Source organism: Watersipora subatra, chromosome 7, assembly GCF_963576615.1.
Source record: "Watersipora subatra chromosome 7, tzWatSuba1.1, whole genome shotgun sequence".
Taxonomy (NCBI): domain Eukaryota; kingdom Metazoa; phylum Bryozoa; class Gymnolaemata; order Cheilostomatida; family Watersiporidae; genus Watersipora; species Watersipora subatra.
The window spans coordinates 55,293,886-55,313,809 of record NC_088714.1 but is presented as its reverse complement, the minus strand read 5'-3'; the positions used below and the strand labels follow the sequence as shown (position 1 = coordinate 55,313,809).

Here is a 19,924-nt window from a genome sequence, read left to right as displayed (position 1 = left end):
ACTGGAGTGAAATAAAGAAATATTCTTGTCATAAAAAGGCGTTGTAGTAACGCCCTACCTTGTAGATAAGATGTAAAGAAATCTGGCTGATGTTCTAGATAATTTGAAAAACCTTCGGTAATTGGACAAAAACGTAGGCTGATAAACTGTGTACCACATTTTCGTACCTGTAAATCGGTCTACGCCTCAAACAGTAGACAAACAGTACACAGTAAACAGTTCTACTATCTGTCGCACGGCTTTATTGGCGTTTCGTAGGTCGGTCGAAACTATTAATAAACCAAGGTGTTCAAGCGTTTTGTGGCGATTTGTGGAAAGACTATCGTTCTATTCTCTGTCGCTCGGCGTTTCAATTTCCGGTCTTAACTTTTATTAAACGAAGCTTTTCAAGCGTTTTTTGACGATTTTCGTCCTAATAAATCTGTCTATTTATGTATAATCCGATCAGATGGGTTAGTTTTAGGAATTTGCGTCAACCTTTCAAAGGCTTGGTAACATATTTAAATAGGTTTATATGCGTTTTGTATCATTATTATACTTAAACGACTTTACTGAAAAATAGTTAAATTTGTTGATAGGATTTCGTTGCAAGGGTTTGGTGACGGCCGTTAACGGATAATTTTTCGGGAGTTGTGTGCACATGTGCATTTATCATAATTCTCCCAATCAATCGTTTCACTCTTGTTTGGTCGTGGAATGATTTAATCATGTTTGCTGCAGCGATATCAAGGAGTTGTTGTCAATGAAGGGGTCTAGGTTGACTGGTTGCTTCTCTGCCAATATTCCTGCCTCGATGAATATTACTACTTGTCTCTAGTTTTCGTAATCGGAGTAGGTTGTTTTATTCTCAATCTGCAGTAAACACAAAAAAGAAAAAAATCTTAACAAGTGTCAAGGAAGTACAAAAACAATAGCTGAAGTATTTAATGAAAGCGATCAGTTTTTAAACAAAAGAATTAACTAATGCAGTTAATAATGGAAAAACGTATCTGCACAGCACATCAAATACATACCATAATGTCCAGATCAGAATCATGATTGTCCTCAACTTCGGTATTCGAGATTGATGGAGTTGATTTCAATGTATAAAGACTAGGAGAGCTTTTTTGCGATGAAGCCATGCCGAACTACTTGTAAAAACCTTGAATAATTTGGTAAAGTTTGTTGCAATGGCAATAAAACTCGGAACCCCGGCAATGATTTTAAAGAAGTTTTGGAACTCGGCTACGTTTAGTACTTCTGCCTAGTGGCTGTTTTCGCTATGACGCCATTCTGCCTATCTTGTGACAACCTTGAATAATTTTGTAAATAAATGTGATGCATTGGCAATGGTGTTAGCTCAAAGCCTAGGCAATGATTTTAAAAATGTTTTGGAACTCACCTACGTTTAGTAGTTATATTAAAAACTAGCCTAGCGACTAGTTTTCAATTTGATGCAGTAGTTATTCTCCCTTGTGATAAAAAATAGAACTAATTATTCACGGAATTTAATAATTCGCGGAGTTGACTGCTCGCGAAATCGCGAATTTTTATATCCATCGGATATTTTCATCCTGTACGGTATAGTAATAATATTAGTATGTATAGTGTATAGTAATAATATTAGTATGTATAATGTATAGTAATAATATTAGTATGTATAGTGTATTGTAATAATATTAGTATGTATAGTAATAATATTAGTATGTATAGTGTATAGTAATAATATTAGTATGTATAATGTATAGTAATAATATTAGTATGTATAGTGTATTGTAATAATATTAGTATGTATAGTAATAATATTAGTGGATGATAGCACAGCTTGTTGCAAACTGTGTTTAATGTGTGCCAATATCAACCAGAAACCGTACAAATGCAAAGGCAGCCAGGTCAAGTCAGCTGACTCAAGCGTAAAATGAATCATAACACAAGAATTCAGCTTCATTTTCAGTTGTTGTGTAAGTAGCAGGGACAATTGAAAACATTTTAAAGTGCAGCAAGCAACATCTCAAAATATGCAAACCGGAAACTGAAGACTTGTATTTATATAGAAAAGGGATCCTAAAGAAGTTTTGCGCATAAAGAAAACACAAGCAAAAACTGTGGCAAGTCTTGAATCATCCTCAAGCGGATAGCAAACATAAAAAATAATAAAAACCATGACTCCTGTACTTTTCCATAAATGAAATACATTTTATTATTGGGTATCAACAAAAGACGTTTACTTACTCTGCTACCCATATTTCATAGTAAGTAACTGGGCCAAGGTCGGACGTGACAGGAAATAGCTTCAGTGTAATGGTAGTATCAGTCTGAGATAGCAGTTCGGGGACATTCGGAGCTGGTGGGCTTCCAATCCTGGTCCAGCCAGTAATACTGACTCCAGTTCCCTTGCCTACCTAAACATCAAATGCACAGATTGGGTGAAAACATACAACTTATAACTCAACCAGAATTAACAGGTTAACATGGTTTGTGCTCTACCAGTTGTGACTGGTTTATACCAGACATGGGCAATGGAGTTAATATGCTTGCTTGAATAAGCCTCAAGACTAATCTCATAAATGAGTTGAATTGATTCTCTGGTATCTTTTTCTTGCTGTAGAATTGTATTGACTCGGAGCATCTTACCCCGTACGAATTAAATTAAATCAAGTCTTTACTGCCACCATAGAAGAATTGATTCGATTCTTCCTTTTTAATAAACTAAATCACTTGAGTCAAAATGTACCAATGCTTCTCTTTATTATTACTGCGATGGAAAATTCTTTTTGATCAGGACATCTTAAATAATGCAACCTGTTACTTGGTGTGCGCCAAAGCAAAAACGTCGGTGCAGTCCATGTTGCCAGCCGCACACATTTTTAGAAGATCCTGATATCATCGCGTATATTTTATTGGTCATAATTATGTACAATGCAATAATATAGCTCTATGGTTTGCTTGTGTACTGATAGTAAACTTATTTATAAGCTTCATAACTGCTCACGAATATCATTCATTCAACCGAAAAGCCTTTATAACAACCCGCCTTTGTCCCTGTACAAAAACACAGATCACAGATTGCAGTGTTAACAGATCCACTCAAAACTTTACCACAATAAATTTAGGAAGATAGGTTATCATTCTGCCAAAAACGAACCAGTAGCATAGCTTTTCCTTTACTCACAAAACAGCATAAAAATGTGATTTAATTTTTTTAAATTTTCGGTTCGGGATGAGTGAAAGAAATATTGTAAACAGCGACCTAAATGAATTTCTGCTAGTGAAATTCTTCAACACTGGACTAAAGATATTTTTGACTACTACATTTCTACAGTATATAATGGGTGTCTGCGTTTTGGTTAAATTGCAAAGAACGAAAGCGTTTTTTTTACGTAACCAGTTTCACTAAACTACACAAATATTAAACATTCTGCTTGTTTTTCAAATGCATTAATTCTTGTGCAGAACTTTTTGCTGATCCTAAAAGACTTTAAATTGCATTTATATTACAGAAACTCGGCTTTAAGGTAGGTAAATAAGCTGGTAGGCTTAATTCCACCGAAAAAAGCAATGAAATCTCTAGTGTAATAGTTGATATTTGCTATACAAAGTCAATAGACTGAGCTAATGCAAGTACCGTACTTTTCGGACTATAAACCGCACCCCTATATAAGCCGAATCTGCTTTATTTTCCAAAAACCGATAATAAAACAATACATATTCCGCACCTTTGTATAGGCCCCAGAACTCAGGACGGTGCTTTTTAACACGGCAGCAACTTTGCCGTTTAAAACGAAACAGTGTTTAACGGCACTGTTTCGTATTAACGGACACTTTTTAACCTAATGCCTAACGGAACAGCATCGTTAGGCAATGTTTTGTATTTTCTTTCACCGCTAAAGGCACACTAACCGTAAATTATGGTTAATGCACCCTAGCGGTCAAAGAAAAAGCTACATTCTTATATAAGCCGCATGGCTCAAATCATCAGAAAAAAGTAGCTGCTAATAGTCCGAAAAGTACGGTAGATAAATTAGCGATTGAGGGTCAATGCTATTTTGATATATTGTCATAGATCAATTTATTATAAGAACTGATTTTGTTTATATGGGAGAATTGAATTGAGCCATTGAAGATAGGATAGCTAAAGAATTGAGTTGTGATGTTTTGAAATGAATTGTGAATTGAATCGATTTTTACACGAATTGATGCAAAAGAACTGGGAATTGAATTGAGAATTTTTTGATGAGAGTTGAAGTGACTCGAGTAATTTTTAGAGCCTTATAAACATCTCTGGTTTATACGGGATGAAAACTTATTGCTGACTCTTTGATTTTTCCCACTGTGTAAGTTGGACTAACATTTCTTATTACCGTACTAATCGGACTATAAACCGCACCCCTATATAAGCCGCATCTGCTTTATTTACCAAAAAACGATAATAAAACAATACATAGGCCGCACCTTTGTATAGGCCGCAGAACTCAGGATGATGCTTTTTAACACGGCAGCAACTTTCCGGTTTAAAACAGAACAGTGCCTAACGGCAATGTTTCGTATTAACCGACGCTTTTTAACCTAGTGCCTAACGGAACAGAACAGCATTGTTTCGTATTTTCTTTCACTGCCAGAAGCGTACTAATCGGAGATTCTGGTTGATGCGCCCTAGCGATGAAAGAAAAAGCCACAGAATAGCCGCACCTTTATACAAGCCGCATGGCTCAAATCATTAAAAAAAAGTAGCGGCTAATAGTCCGGCTAATACCTAGATACCAGATGGTCATACCGAGATACCAGGCAGTCATACCGAAATACTAGATGGTCATACCGAGATACCAGATGATCATACCGAAATACTAAATGGTCATACCGAGATACTAGATCTTCAGTTGGAATGAACTGTCCAACTGGTGATCTCATGATTAATGCCAAAGTTCTGGAATCTACTTTCTAATTTCGGATAGCTCAACGTTCTCTAGTTACACCATCTAGCTGGGTATGTTGTTTAGCGTACATTTTTTAGTCTTTATTATAACAAAACACCACAACAATAGCTAATAGGTGTGCCAATGTTTGACTGATTTGGCCACCAAACAGTTGGTGTATTTATTTTTTTAATTTTATATCCGGCCACGAGCTGTTTGAAAGCAAACTAAACTAAATAAACCCTACACGGTCTCTTGATTTTCTCTGTACGATCACTGCTCGCAATTGACTTACTTCTATAAACTATATGATAGCCCAAATCTTCAAAGACCGGAGAGACACCAAACTGCTGCAGACAGTCAAAACAGAGTTTAGGAATGAATTTAAATGGGTGGAATTTAATTAAGAGTTGGACTTTATATTTAATACTCTACAATGAACTTTAAGGATTGCTTTTGAAATTCAGAACAAAGTTGTAAAACATAGAATGAACAATGATGAATCAAATGGATCAAACGTAAAACATCAAACCGTAAAACCTCTAATTGAACGCCACCTCTATTTGATTGTCACCTCTATTTACAATCCACCTCTATTTGAACGCCACTAAGAGAGAAGGGTTGAAAAATAGAGTGCCCACCCTCTGTTTGAACGCCACCTCCAATTGACCGCCACTATAGAGGAAGGGTTGAAAAATAGAGCGCCATGGCGTTCAATGGTTTTACGGTAACCACAAACTTTTCAAAATATTTCAATGGCTATTTTTTACCAATGAAATCACAGGTACATCTTTTAATAACTTTAGATTTTTGTCACACAAAGAAAACGGCAAAAATATTATTTTTAAAAGTGTTTCAAAGTGCATAACATATGCTTGGTGTTACAAGAATGACAAAATGCTATAGAAGTGATGCAAAAAATTGCCAACAAGCACCAGCAAGCCAGAAGTATTGCCAAAACCAATAATAACATCTGTCAAAACTATCAAATCTTACAATGCACAGATAAAGCCTCTGTTCAGATAGTCTATTGTATACGTAACTGGGTTGTCAGTCCAAAACATGTACATCAGCAGTGATTTATTCCAAGATTTGTCTACCCTCACTCGACCTTTATTGGAGCATATACTCTCATAGAAATAAATACAGAGTATTTCATTTAATTTATTAAAAAAGCGGACAATTTATGACAAATCCTTAGTGAACACTGCTGCTGATTATGCATATTAGTAAAATACAAGCATTCTTATAAAATCATGTAAAAAGCTGAGTATGAACACACAGAATAAAATGCAAAATACAAATTACTAAAGGAATTTTAATTTTATTTCAATTGAAAGAAGTTTTTATTGTTTTGTACATTTGAAACACGCAATTAGAAGTGTAGTCTAAATGATACACAGTGACATATGACACAGCTTACTCTAACCTTATCTATGTGCAGTCAAACATTTTTGTTACACAATGTTTTGCTTGTTCCAATGCAATTTTGGTGAAAAACATTAACGGACATACATTCAGTTTTTTGTAATAAAGGTTTATTATTTTTTGATCAGCACAAGAATTTACATCAAATTACGTCAACTAAATCTTCTGTTAATAGTAGCAGTGCCACAAAGATCAAAACAAGAAGATATTTTTATCACTCTATTTTGAAGGAAAAGGAGGCTTACAATTAATCTGAAGAACATTTAGAACACCTATCACTATCAGAGGTATCCTTATCAACAATGCTTCGAGACCAATGTTATAATGTTTGCTCACAAATGCCGCTAATATATATTCAGACTGCGCAAACTATTTCTCATCTATTCAAGTCAAAAATAAAAAATTACCAACTGCATTGATTTTGAATTTTTTATTTCAAAAAGATGTTGACTACCATGATTTCCATTAGGCGTAGTGATAACCCCAAGTTTCAACTTGATTAAGGTGAACCCACTGACCCGATGACCTGTAATGAGGTTTTTCTAAGATTACAACCCTCAGCTAAGATTCAACCCCGTCTAAATGAACATAATAGGCAAGTTACTATAATGGTTGTAGTTGAAGAATTGAATAAATTGTTGTCATCCTCCATATTTTCGAATCTGTGGTGCCTCAATAAACTTTAAAAGGTGTAAGTTTGAAGTTTCTTGAGTTAAAAACAAATTTTACATCTAAATTGGCAAACTCTAGTGTTGAAGAAACTGCTAGTATTTTTAAAGCAGTCTATGCCTTTCTGGCACAGGACTCTTTGGCCGAAGATTTTTGACGCTAGATTTTCTAGCTCTGATATTTTTCTACTAAATAAGTTTTTATGCTTACAAACAGCAAATAAATAACACGATTATAATAACAAAAAATATAAAAACATTATTTTACTCATTGAAATCTCACACATAATACTCTTTTTTTCAGAATACATGAAAAAATAAACTGAAAGTTTATATCAGTATCGCGAATTTCATTTGTTCAGTTCAGTATTTTATTTGGCATTTTATTACACAATTGACGTGATTAGCTTCAATTGACGTGATTAGCTTCAATTGATGCAGCTGATAATCTGTTGCCATACTAGTATATTTCGTTAATCACGATCTTCAGTGTGGTTTTTTACTTTACATAAATTTTTACGCTCACACCGCCAAAAATCAATCCTTCGTTTTTTCGTGACGTCATTTTATCGTTGTCAGCCATCTTTATAGACAATTTTATCATTAAAAACACGAAGCTTTTGCTAAGAACTTTTGAAAACGATGCTTTTGTTTGCAATTTTTTTATTATAGTATCAAAACAACACCAAAAAGTACTATTAAATAAAAAACGACCGTTTTCTACAAATATGGCAGCTTTTTCGTGAACGAGCGCATGTGCAAACGACTTGATGACATAAAAAAAACCATGGATTGAAGGATCTCGCGGCCTACATCTGTCAAACACATGAATGTAGCCATGATGTAAAAAATTTTCTCTTCCACTTATACTTAAAACTTGTTGAGCTGTAAATCACAACGAAAGATGGATAAATTACGAACGTGCGCCAAAAAATCCCTTGCTAGAATATCTACGCCAAAATGTTCCATTCCATCTTTGAAGCAACTATCTGATATTAACAACTAATAATATTTTTCCGCATACCTGATTCATTGCTGACACCGTGATGTGATACTGAGAACCTGAATCAAGGCCACACAGCTGGATGGTAAGTTGTGTGGTAGCGTTTTCTTTCACACGATCATCGATGACTGGGGAGCCTCCAGGTCCAGCCAGCTTTGTATAGAGAACCTGAACAACCAACGAAGTGAGCGTCAAACAGTTGATATACCATCAGGACAGTAAACTGCTACTCAAATCGATAGCAAATCGAAGACAAGAGAGGATATATATAATTCTCGTGAGGTTTTCTCCAGCTAGTAAAAGCATAAAATGCATTTCAGTAAAATTGAAAGAGATATTAGATTTTAGCACTTGTACAATGGAAATGTAAAGAGATATTTCCCGACCTTGTAGCTCGAGATGTTGCCATTGGGATGAGTTGGAAGAGTCCATTTTAGTTCCAGACACATTAGGCTCGTAGAAATGATTAAAAGTTCGCGTGGAGCACTTGGTCTCTGTGGACTTGTGAAGTAAGAAGTTGAAGGAGAAGGTTTTCCAGATCCAAAGACGCCAACACCCCACACCTTAGACATGTTTGCTTTATTAAAATACATCTACTATCTCTCTATCAGCAGAATATTAACCTAGACACCCAGAAAAAGAAACTAACAGGAACAAAATTGCTCAAAATAAAAATGACAAAAAGCATGAGACGACTTCAACATTGACCTTCCAGTGAACTTTGCTCTTTGTGCTTCATCTGGGGGTCGTTCAGACTAATCTGCATTGCTGATTTAAACGGAGAGAGAGAAAGAGAGAAAGCAACTTAAGGTCCAACGTCATTCCGGCCACCACCAGTGACCTTACAAACCACAACCTACTATTCACAGGTCATGAACTCGACCTCTGAACCTGACCTTACAGCGCATAGGAACTTACAATATGCGAACATCAGTGTGCTGCCTCACCGTAATGTTTGTGTAGTTGGAATATGCCTTAACATCTGACAACGGCAATATGTAGCTTGTATCATCAGCAGAAACATTCTTTATGTGAAAGGTGCCATTTACGGTGTACCCTAGCTGCCAATACAGCAACTCAGCAGTATTCCTTGCTGGTCTACTCCATGATATGTTCATTCCATCAGACATTTGTACCACCTGCACAGGTTCACCAACAGCCGTGGGAACTGTAAAGATAAAAGAAAATTATGAAAGTGCATGCCTATGTTGACAAATGTCTAAAATAATAATATATGCATTTTCTGTTGTGTAATAAGTGCAGAGAAAATACAGGAATGAATAACACAAAGTAGTCAGTAACGATCAAGAGAAGATAACTTTTATATTTAAGGTTTGACTGCATCGGGTCAATTTATAAGTTATAGGTAAATTGCAAACACCTCCTACAGCGACGATCTAAAAGTAAGTGTTCCGTTTTAAGAATGAGGGCTATGAGAAAGACTCAAAATGATTTATTCCTTGAAAATTACTGGCAGACGACAACTTCATTTTGTAATACCATATCCTGTAAACCATGGAGAGAGCAAATACTATAAAGGCGGTCAGAGAAATACAATGCAGTTGTATTCATATTTGTTTTACTATTTTTCGAGTCATTTTGAAAGCAGCAGGAAGTCAAAGCATGCTGCCGGAAGCAATCTAATACCTGCAATCTAGAGTACGTGCCACTTACCTTTAGGTGAAGCATCTGCAGAAAAAATTGAAGGTTGAAAATATCCATAAAGACTAGATAAAATAATAAAACCTTTACATTATGACGAGCCAAATTTCCACCTTTTGCCCCACATTACCAATGAAATTGGCAATGGGTAGGTCTTGGAAAACAAACATTTGTAACAAAATATCTCTCAAATATAGTATGTTAGCTGAAAACAAATCTAAATCTAGAAAGTCAAACCAAACTAGGACCAATCCAAACTAACAAGTTAGTAAATATTGGTCGCTGAGAGTTGAATTCACTGGAAGTACTTCCTGTTTTGCCGAGATGAACTTAGATGAACAAAATACAATTACCAGATGGATGCATTTAGTTGAAGAAAACAGTTGGCCAGTATTTTCCTTTAATATGCCTTAGGTTAGCCTGAAATCAGGAATGCAACCAACCTATGGAAAAGCATGCAACCTATCCCTACAAGATGATATTATTTGTTGGAGTTGAAAATTCCCAAAATCGAGGGCAGACAAATCCGCGAATGATTAAAATCAGTGAATAATTAGAGTTTTGGACTTTTGTAAAAAAGGAGAATAACTGCTACATAAAATCAAAAACTAGTTGCCAGGTGTAGTCAGTAAACATAGCTGAGTTCCAAACTATTTTGTAACCATCGCCGGGGGTTAGAGTTGCCCCCATTGCCAATGCATCACAATTCTTTACAAAATTATTCAAGATTGCCACAATTTCTTCAGAATTCAGCATGGCATAGTCGTATCTCTTGCATTTTTGCATTGTGAAATCATCTCTAACAACTTCTAATGCGGAAGTTGATGACAATGATGAACTGATTTAGACATGATGGTATGTATATGACTTGATTTGCAGATACAGTCAAACATGGATAACTCGTCCACGGATAGCTCGAACACATGGTTAATTCGAACATTTCCTTTGGTCCGTTCCCACGTAATGATAAATTGCTATAGATAACTCGAACTCAACACTGTTAATTCGAACTGTTTTTTTGCCCAACAGCTACCGAAACGGTTGTTTTCGCTTTAGAAAATCACTTTATTCAAAGCCATAGAGGTAAACTTCATCTTTTCGTAATTCATAAGCGTCGTTATTACCACCATCGGCAAAATATTTTTGTCAACGACTTTCCTAAAAGTTTGGTGAAATTTGATTTATACTGCGATACGATGAATAGCACGGGTTAGCCGGGTCACGCGCGCAAGAATTTTCGCCGCGCAAATACAAAACAAAAATCGCTTGTTGTTTTGTATGTGCGTGGCGAAAATCCTTGAGTGCGTGACTCGGCTAACCCGTGATGAATAGTTTTCCGACGTTGATTCCGTGTTGAATCAACGTCGGAATGTTGAATGTTTAAAACGTCTTAAAAAATGTTGTAATTAAACGTATACGTTGTCTGAGCTACAAAAAACTATTCATCGTTTGACCTAAACACAGAATACGTGTGTACATTCAATAAGTATCTATTAAAAAAGTGTGAGTGACATAGAATGTACCGTAAAACCTCGTAAAACTTCTAATTGAACTGCCTCGGAGTGTTGCTCTTAACGAATCCCAGGTAAAGTAAGGTAATCTGCATAAACTTCAAGAAAAAACGGCAAAATTGATTGTGGGTAAAACCCCAAAAGAAAAAATGTCTTTTCTTTTGAGCATTTCAACAGCGATCAAGTTTTGCCAATGTCAATCTGAAAAACGTCCTGGCAATAACATCACCTCAAACAACAAACCAATCTCAAGTGATAGAAAAATCTCTATACTTTTTCATAAAAACGTTTTAAACTTTACATTAGAAGCATTTAATTTTAAACAAGCCATTTGTGCTTTTGATTTATATTATAGTTTGTATATGTACATGTATCTACTAATAAATAAGTAAATATATGGACTTGTGACAGTGCTCTGATAACTTGAATGCTCTGATAATTCGAACACTCTTGCTCGGTCCCTTGAAGTTCGAGTTATCCATGTTTGACTGTATGTTTACATATAGGTTAGAAAAGTCGACTAGAAAGGTAAAACGTGCTTAACACATGTGAAGGTTTGGCACTCTATTGCTAACAGGATTCACAGACTAATTTATTCGAGTATGTGTTCCTCCGCGAATAAAATAGTCAATGAAAATGCATAGAAAGACAACTTCCACGAAGTATAACTCCATGAATAATATTGTCCTGCAGGGTACCAGTCCACCACATAATGAATCAGCTGCCTTATACCAGTTCTACATTTAAAAATGGCAAGTGAAAGTGAATCGATGAGAATTCAGGTATCCAAGTTATTATCACTACTTTAAAAATGAAAAATACGATGAAGACAAAACAAATTGTCAAGTACTTTATAAGATTTGTACACCAGGTAGTCAAAGGTTGGAGTTGTTTTCTCCATAACTTGATCAACTAATAGTGATAAACAATGTCTACATACCACTCTCAAGTGTTGACGCAGTTATATTGCTAGCAGGAGAAAGAGGAACTCCCCTCAGTTGCAGGGCAACAGAGAACACATACTGTGAGTAAGGTATCAGCTCTGATATGGTAAACCTTCGTTCAGTCAAAGTTTCTCTCAGAATGTCACCATCACCTAAGTAACAGGATACCATTCAACAATGAGTTATTTACCGACTTATTACGCATGATGTTAAACAACACTGGGCTATAGAATAACTGAAGAACCCTTTGTTCATCACAAATTTTCAAATTTTACAGCATTTTACAGAATATATTTATCTCTTAAAACTCCACTCAGATGATTCTCTGTCAGTATGCAGGCTAAATCTACATCGGTTGGTTTTAATGAGATAAATTTAGGGTTGGATGCCATTCCTAGAGACTGAAGCACTTGCTTTTGTTCACATGTGCTGTCAACCGTACAAAGCTAAAGCTGCTCCCTTTCAGCATATATCGACAGGCCTATTCATGCTTGTGATATCTCAATGTCCTTGGTGGTCAGAAAGTTCTCCAATGATTTGGACATACCATTGGACTACCAACGGGAGAGACTAGCATGTTTGGAGGGTAACTATAATGAAATCTGTGACTGTTGGGAGAAACAACTGGGCAACTGAAGAGTAAAGGGTTACAGTCACACAACCTTGGTCACGCTCAATTTAGTTTGGTTTAAAAACATATTACTAAAGAATACGTGATTGTTTTTATTTATTCACGATTAAACCATGACTAAGCGAGCAATGAATAGAACAACCATAGGAAAGGAAATGACTGGAACAGTGTTGATTTTTGGAGTTCTGCTCTGAATGGTGTGACCATCTCACATACTTATTCTGGTTTCTTTGGCCGAGATTCGCATACATTGATAGCTCTAGTTCAATGTACTAGGGTACTCTATAGAAATGCTGTGAGGTTCACCTAGTGATCTAAGACAGTTTGTCACCACATAGTAGCAATTGTAGTACACATATTTAAATACATTTTCAGCTGATTATAGAAATATAAAAACTATCCTACAACTTAAGCTTTCGTTATGCCACAAAATTTAAAAAACTAGCAATTTTAAAGTCGTAATTCTACAGAGCTACTCAGAGGCTTTATGAAATATGCTTTCAATTTATAAAAACACTTTTAATTATACATTAACCTTCAGGGATACTTCACTTTCTGAAACAAGCATCAGCCGTTTCTATATGAAGAAATTAACAAAATCTTAGTTTGTGATGTTGGAAACACATGTTGTACATTCATGTCTACATATCAATAATCCGCATCTTGAAACACTGGGACACCAGCTATGCATATTACCTGAAGCCTAAGAAATAGACAACTCCTAATCGGTGAATAATATCTCAACAGTTAAATAGGAGGTGGGATAATTGAGAACTTGAAAGAAGCAAACCACAGCAGTAAATGCATTCAAGCCATTTCAGATCAGATGAGAGGCTAACAAACTTGACAACGTGATCTCTGAACTCAATGAAGCTAGCGAAATCTGTTTAATTATAATTATGTAAACACTAAAAAGCAATTAAAAATTCTCTTTTTACTAATTTTTGCCAATTGAGCTTATAGTTTCTCTCACCCATGTCTTCGTGTTAAAAAGAAATCCCAAAATTATTTAAATTCATAGATTCACACGTTCAACGTAGTCAAATAACAAGCAGAGTGTTTAAAGAGATAAACGTGAAAAGGGATGAAAGCTAGATGCCATATTAGGAGGTCAAGTTAAAACAATGATCTTTCTATCCAGCTAAATACTAACTTATAATTGCTACTAGGTGTAAAGGAGTTATATAATAGCAGATTTTAGCTCAGCCATTTCAGCCATCCAGACCAAAACAACATGTAGAATCACAGGCCAAGTCAAGCCCTCATTGCTGTGTCTAAATATATACTGGGCTGTTGCCAAAAGTTGATGCGATAGGTACAAAGCAATTAGTAGTAGTGATGCAATAGCATGACTCACCAAGTTAGTCGCTTCCTAGCAGTCAACTACATACTTCATAAGCGGTAATTGAAAGATTGCTATCTCTGCATATATTTGTGTAAGCAGGAAATAAGTCACTAAGAATAACAAAAACTTATTGTGCTGCCTTTGCAAAGGCGACACAGAGCCAAAATCTTTTCATATTATAGGCTGACTACAATGCTGTTTTTACCACCTCATATGCACTCTCAAGTAGGTTTATAAGGAGCACTACATGAACCTTCTAACAAGATGTATGACATTAACATGCAGTCAACAGCATATGACTAGCTAAAGTTATTTTAGTTTAGGGTTGTACTGAGCTCGACGATGCGCTCGAGAAGATTCCCTGACAATTGCATGCTGTCAGGTGGCGCGAAATTGGTGCTAACGTCTTTAAGGTCTACAGAAGATGTTGGTATCGCCAGATACCTGCGAGCGAGAATACTCAGACTGGGAAAGTTGAGCTCATTATGTTTCCAATAACCTAGAATGTCACTATCTTCAGGTATTATCGGCTCCCTCAAATACCTCATCACGTCGGTTGCTACAGCAGCATCTTCCGATGACTCCAATGGTTTTTTAAGAATTTTGGCAAACACACTTGAAACGGAGCCATTAGTCTTTGAAGCGACATCTGTCTCCATTTTCACTTTCATGATATTCTTAGCGATAGCTACCAGATGCTCCTTATACATATCGTAGTCTTTATCCTCACACCAGCGAAGTTTAAAACGTGGATCTAACATTGTCGCTGTCGTATAAACAGTCGCATGTGTATTTTGCATTTCGACAAAGTCTGTCCGCTCTAAAAAGGCCCGGTGCAAGGACCCGAGTAGTGGGCTATCAGGATATTTCGCTTCCATCTCAGAGAGATTCTGCAGGAGCAGACGATGATAGGGAACGACCAGGCTGCTGCTACAAGATTGTGCTGCGGCAGCGTGAAACTGTTCAATCACGTCTTGAAAAGGCTTGAGCATCTGCAAAACATTTTTTAGCTCAATCATTTCAGCAGCGTCGAGTAGACTCTCATCGGAGTTGAAACCATCTCGGGCCTGCTCAGAACGATTCAAGACGACCTCAAGTAGCTTCAGCTGCTGATACCAGTGCACTGCCTCCGACAGCGGGCAATCCCATGCCTCAGCCTTGCGAGTCAACAGACTAGACGCATGGTTGATTAGCTGTACGACACGGCTTTGAGCATCCTCTTGCAAAGCACAAATTACTGCGTTGCCAATTTCATTTGTAAAAGAGTTGCTGTATCCCTCCGAGTAGTTGTGAAGAGCGGGAACACTGACTGGAGTCATGTCAACAAAGCCTGGCAATGCTTGTTGCTGCGAGAGGTTACAAACGATGCATTGCATGGCTGCTGGGTAAACATCGCTGTGCTCTTCCCGAAATCGTAAAATTGCCGAGTGTTTGTCATGCAACTTTGAAATGTCTTTGCACAAAACAGTCATGTGTTTGTAAGACCACTCTTGCATGTAGTGAACTGATACCGTGGCATAGCTTTGAGAGCTGGTCTTGCTTACGTAGCTCTCTTCTGACAAGCAGTAGCTGGATATATGCTCCAATTGTTCCTTTACTCTATGAAATCTCTCATCAGATCGATTTTGTATGATGTCCTTGACCTCTTCTGATGAAGGTATCAAACTGTCCTTGGCTGATTTGAGCGCAAGCGCAAGGTTTCGAAAAGACTGAGTATCAATGACATCTGGTGATACCTTGTTGCCTGTAAGTACAGTTAACTGTAGCATATGAACTTGGCCAAATATGACATTCAGATGATGTTGTTCCAATAAGCAAAGATATCGGAACAATATAATTGTCAACAAAGACCACTGCATAGCCTATGCATTATTTAAGAATTGAAAGCCTGTGCGAGCTGAGCTGTGAAAGATCACTAATCGCATTCTGTTATAGGCTGCCATGCTGAAATTAATTCTTGAATAACACAGCTAACATCGAGTTCAGACAGAAAGTACTAACTAATGCAAGGAGGAGAGAGGATAAGTGTATACCAACCGATTATAAAATCTAGGAGTGCATTGCTAACTCTCTGCTTCTGGGCCTCTGCACGAATAGCGCTAAAGTCTGACTGGACATCTCTATTGCTCATCTGCCTCTTAGCCTGACGGGTTTCTCCTCTTGGTATCAATTTCTCAGATGGAGGCTCCATGATAGTTGCATTTGGAATCGAATAACTGGGCATTACGACTGAGCTACAGACAGAAGGGGAAATCGGAATGTCGACTGGAAAAACACCGGGTGAGACTGAGTTGTTCGGTATATTTTCCTGTTTTATGGAAGAAGCAGCGTAAGCAGCAGCCGTGAACGCAGCGTTGCTGGATGCAGAAGCCGAAATCGAACCAATGTGAGCAGGTGGAGGCATTGGCAAAGAATTAGTGACATGGTTAGAGCTCGTGTGCGGAAGCTGCAGTGAATTTGAATCTATCATGTGATTGGCTACCATTCCCATGGCCATCGGTTCATCGAGAGGTGAAATAGATAGCAGACCACTTTTTCGCCCTGACCTGACTTCGAACTCCTCATAAGCGGCTGGATGGCATCGTTTTAAATGACATATGAAGTTTGATTTGACCCTGTGGCTTCCTCTAATGGGCTTCTGACAAATGTTACAAGCTCCTCTAATAGGCACTCTTTGCTTAGCCGCAGGTGATAATCCAAGTACGTAGGAAGTCTCTGGCATCATGGTGTAATAATCCAAGATCTTTGCCTTCCTCATACCATTCTCAAAGGTATCCATTTTGAAAATATGGCTAGTCGAGCTGGCTTACTAAACTGCACTGCATGGGTGATGAGTTGACAAAGCAATGCTATTGCCAACAGCATTGACTAGCAATAACAAAGTAACTTGATTGGGCTTGCATTATGTATGTCATTAGGGATGCATGCAAATGCAATAGTTTTCAGCCCATTGCTCCTTATCAATCATGCATGACTGGGTATGCAATGCACTATTGAAGCAACTGAATAGAAGCGAGTGCCAGCAGTGTACTGATCAGTGCAGCTAGACTCGCTGCACTGATATTTTGCACTCGCTATAATCAAAGCAAACACGCCCGCCTTCGTACGTTAGATTTCCGAAGAAAAATTATTCACAGCAGCTCCTAAATGAAGGCTGCACCAATAGTCCTAGCGGCAGCACTCAATGAGAAAAATAGTGCAGAGCAATAGTGGACATGTTTGTTGAGTAAAAATGAAAAGTTGGTGATAGTGTTTTAGTACGTAACTAACCAATACAAAGGACAAGAAACCATGTAGCTTATAAAAACCTGCTCTACAAAATGGTCTACCCACAGCCTAAACCTTGCCACCTAGCAGTTGGTTAAGGAATATTCAGAGAAACTAGATCAGTAATCACTTCACTTTATGGCTAGTTTACGCTCCATTACTCATGTTCATTGTTTGTAGCAAACTAATGAATTTTGGCAGAATATGGAATATGTGTTCAGTACAATGTTTGACATATCACTGCTTCTACAAACTACACTTGCACTATTCACATGCTAAATATGGTCTGCAATCATGTACAGCCAAAGATTTGTTCAAGCCTGAGTTGTGTTACATTTTAGTACATGAATAACAAACCCTAACCTGAAACAAGTTTGTGTTTAGCACAGAAAAATACAAAAAATAAAATGGTAAATTAGTAATTCGGTGCAAACCTATTTAGGTTATATAATAAAATATTATTTACAATTTTTTAATACTTATTACTTATCAACGTGAAGAGATATTTCTCAGCTTCCCAATGCATATTTATTCAGTTCAACTAAGTTGGAGGTAAGTTATAGCAGCCTTCTTGCATCCATGTCGAAATATAAAAGTGCACAACTAAAAGGAATGGTATGCTGGGCCAGGACAGGCTTGGTAGCGAACGGGTTAAGCAAGACTCGGGCATAAGTTTCAGACAGAATTGGTAGGAAACATCAACAATCTAATCTATTTGAGGGAGTTGATTACATAGTGCATGACAAACGGAACATCGCAACGTTACCTAGCACTTTGTTTGTGTACGAAGTGAGTGAAGAGCATCAAAAGCATATCGACTAGCAACCTCTGGTGTATATGAAATCGACTGCTTTATTGTTAACTAGATGAATGCCTGGGTAATAAAAGTCTTTGCACAGAAATTTTATTTTATTTAACATATAACAACAGTTACCATTCTAACTTTCAAACTTCATATCATGAGAAAAGCGTTTTGTGCAGGTCAAATAAATTTAAAAAAGATACATAAAAGGGTTTAAATGTAAATGTGAAATGATTAGCAAGTAATAGCTAAATTACGTCTGTTTTGCCACGATTACAATAAAAGATGATTCGGTAATGATACAATTAATATGAACTGAAAAAACAAAATAAAAATATTGCTTATGTTGAATTAATAATAACAATAACTAGTGCATGGGAGTGTGTGTATAAAAAGGTTACGACTGCAGCAGAAGTTTTCCATCAAAACTTTGAATACAACGATACTGGTACTTCTCGATACTACTACAAATGTAAAAATGAGATATCGTACTGTCTTTGTCTGACCGAACGGAAAGAGAAGGTTGAGGCTCTTCCTATGGAGATAATAAAATTGTCCGCGTGAAAAAAATTAGCCTTGACCGCGATTTTTAGCAATTAGACCTTACAAAAAACCAAAAATACAAGTTTAAGAAAACACGAAAAAGCATCCTGTTACATAGAGTTAATAGAATTCATAGATTTTCAAATAATACATCATTTAGCGTGTGCATAGGCTATACGATATATTATAACTTCTTTGATCAACACGCCCGGTATAGCTCAGTAGTAGAGAGAATGTATTTAAAACTTGCAGTTGTAATCTCTGTGAGTTCAAACCAATATGTATGCGAAATTTTGATTTCAAGATTTTAATAGCTATAGCTAGACATACCGAAGGACAGGCAGACAACATTGAGAAATATAGATTGTGGAGACAACTCCATGTAAAATTTTACTGATCTATGCAAGTCGGCTGACATCTGATACTTTGGACACCGCTGAGTGGTTCACGTAACAGCAATGAAGGTTTAACAACAAAATTTGGCATATATCATCATTTGACTCAATGTAGAGACATTTGGAGATGTAACAAAATGAAATACCAAATAACCAAATGAAATAACATGTAAGACGTGCAGATAACAATGGATCTTAGAGCAGACAGACCCCTACAGGCTTACTGAGCTCAAACTATACGCCCAAGAAGAAAAATTAATCTGCAAACATATTACAGGATTTCAAAGATGACACACAACTAGGTAACTTAGGTGTTTGCAGTTAAAATAGCATATAAGCAACAGAGAAAAAAGTAGACCACGTTATTGGCTCACCTGATTGGTTAGCTAGCTGTATACTGTAGTGCTGGAACTCTCCAGTCATTTGGTCACAGAGAATCTCTCTCCAGGCGAACACGAGAGTGGTCTTAGACTGCCCCGTCACTCGCAGGTCTGTCACGCCGAGAACAGGTGCTACAATTGCAGTTGATATGCTGAAACAAAATTTAATTTAACCTAGTTGTTTGAGCTAGAGATGCAAGGATTGTGGAGTTGCCTTACTCTCTCACTAGATTCTTCTCTAGCAGTCAGTCGAAGCAAGTATGACTGTCAATGGATGTTGCTTAAATGCCCCATACAAAGCATCAAAGTTGGATATACAGATGTTCTTCTTTTACCAAGGACCAAGTAGGAAGGGTACACAAATGCAGAGATGAATAATACTTTCAGCAATTTGGTTAACCTTTTGTCATATAATATGGGTGTCTTGGGTGCAATACTTGTGATATCATTAGA

At 36.9% G+C, this 19,924-nt stretch overlaps 1 protein-coding gene across 1 annotated transcript in view; it reads right to left on the bottom strand.

The window, feature by feature from the left end:
• Positions 1-16,931, bottom strand: part of LOC137400906 (receptor-type tyrosine-protein phosphatase mu-like) — a 47,922-nt gene extending 30,991 nt beyond the window's left edge. Inside the window, exons 1-6 of the mRNA XM_068087246.1 lie at positions 16,122-16,931; positions 14,404-15,828; positions 12,105-12,260; positions 8,939-9,159; positions 8,013-8,159; positions 2,212-2,381 (exon numbers count right to left, since the gene is read on the bottom strand). Coding sequence (XP_067943347.1) covers positions 2,212-2,381; positions 8,013-8,159; positions 8,939-9,159; positions 12,105-12,260; positions 14,404-15,828; positions 16,122-16,863 — 2,861 coding nt within the window. The 5' untranslated portion in view covers positions 16,864-16,931. The remainder of the gene's footprint in view (positions 1-2,211; positions 2,382-8,012; positions 8,160-8,938; positions 9,160-12,104; positions 12,261-14,403; positions 15,829-16,121) is intronic.
• Positions 16,932-19,924: the final 2,993 nt, after the last annotated feature.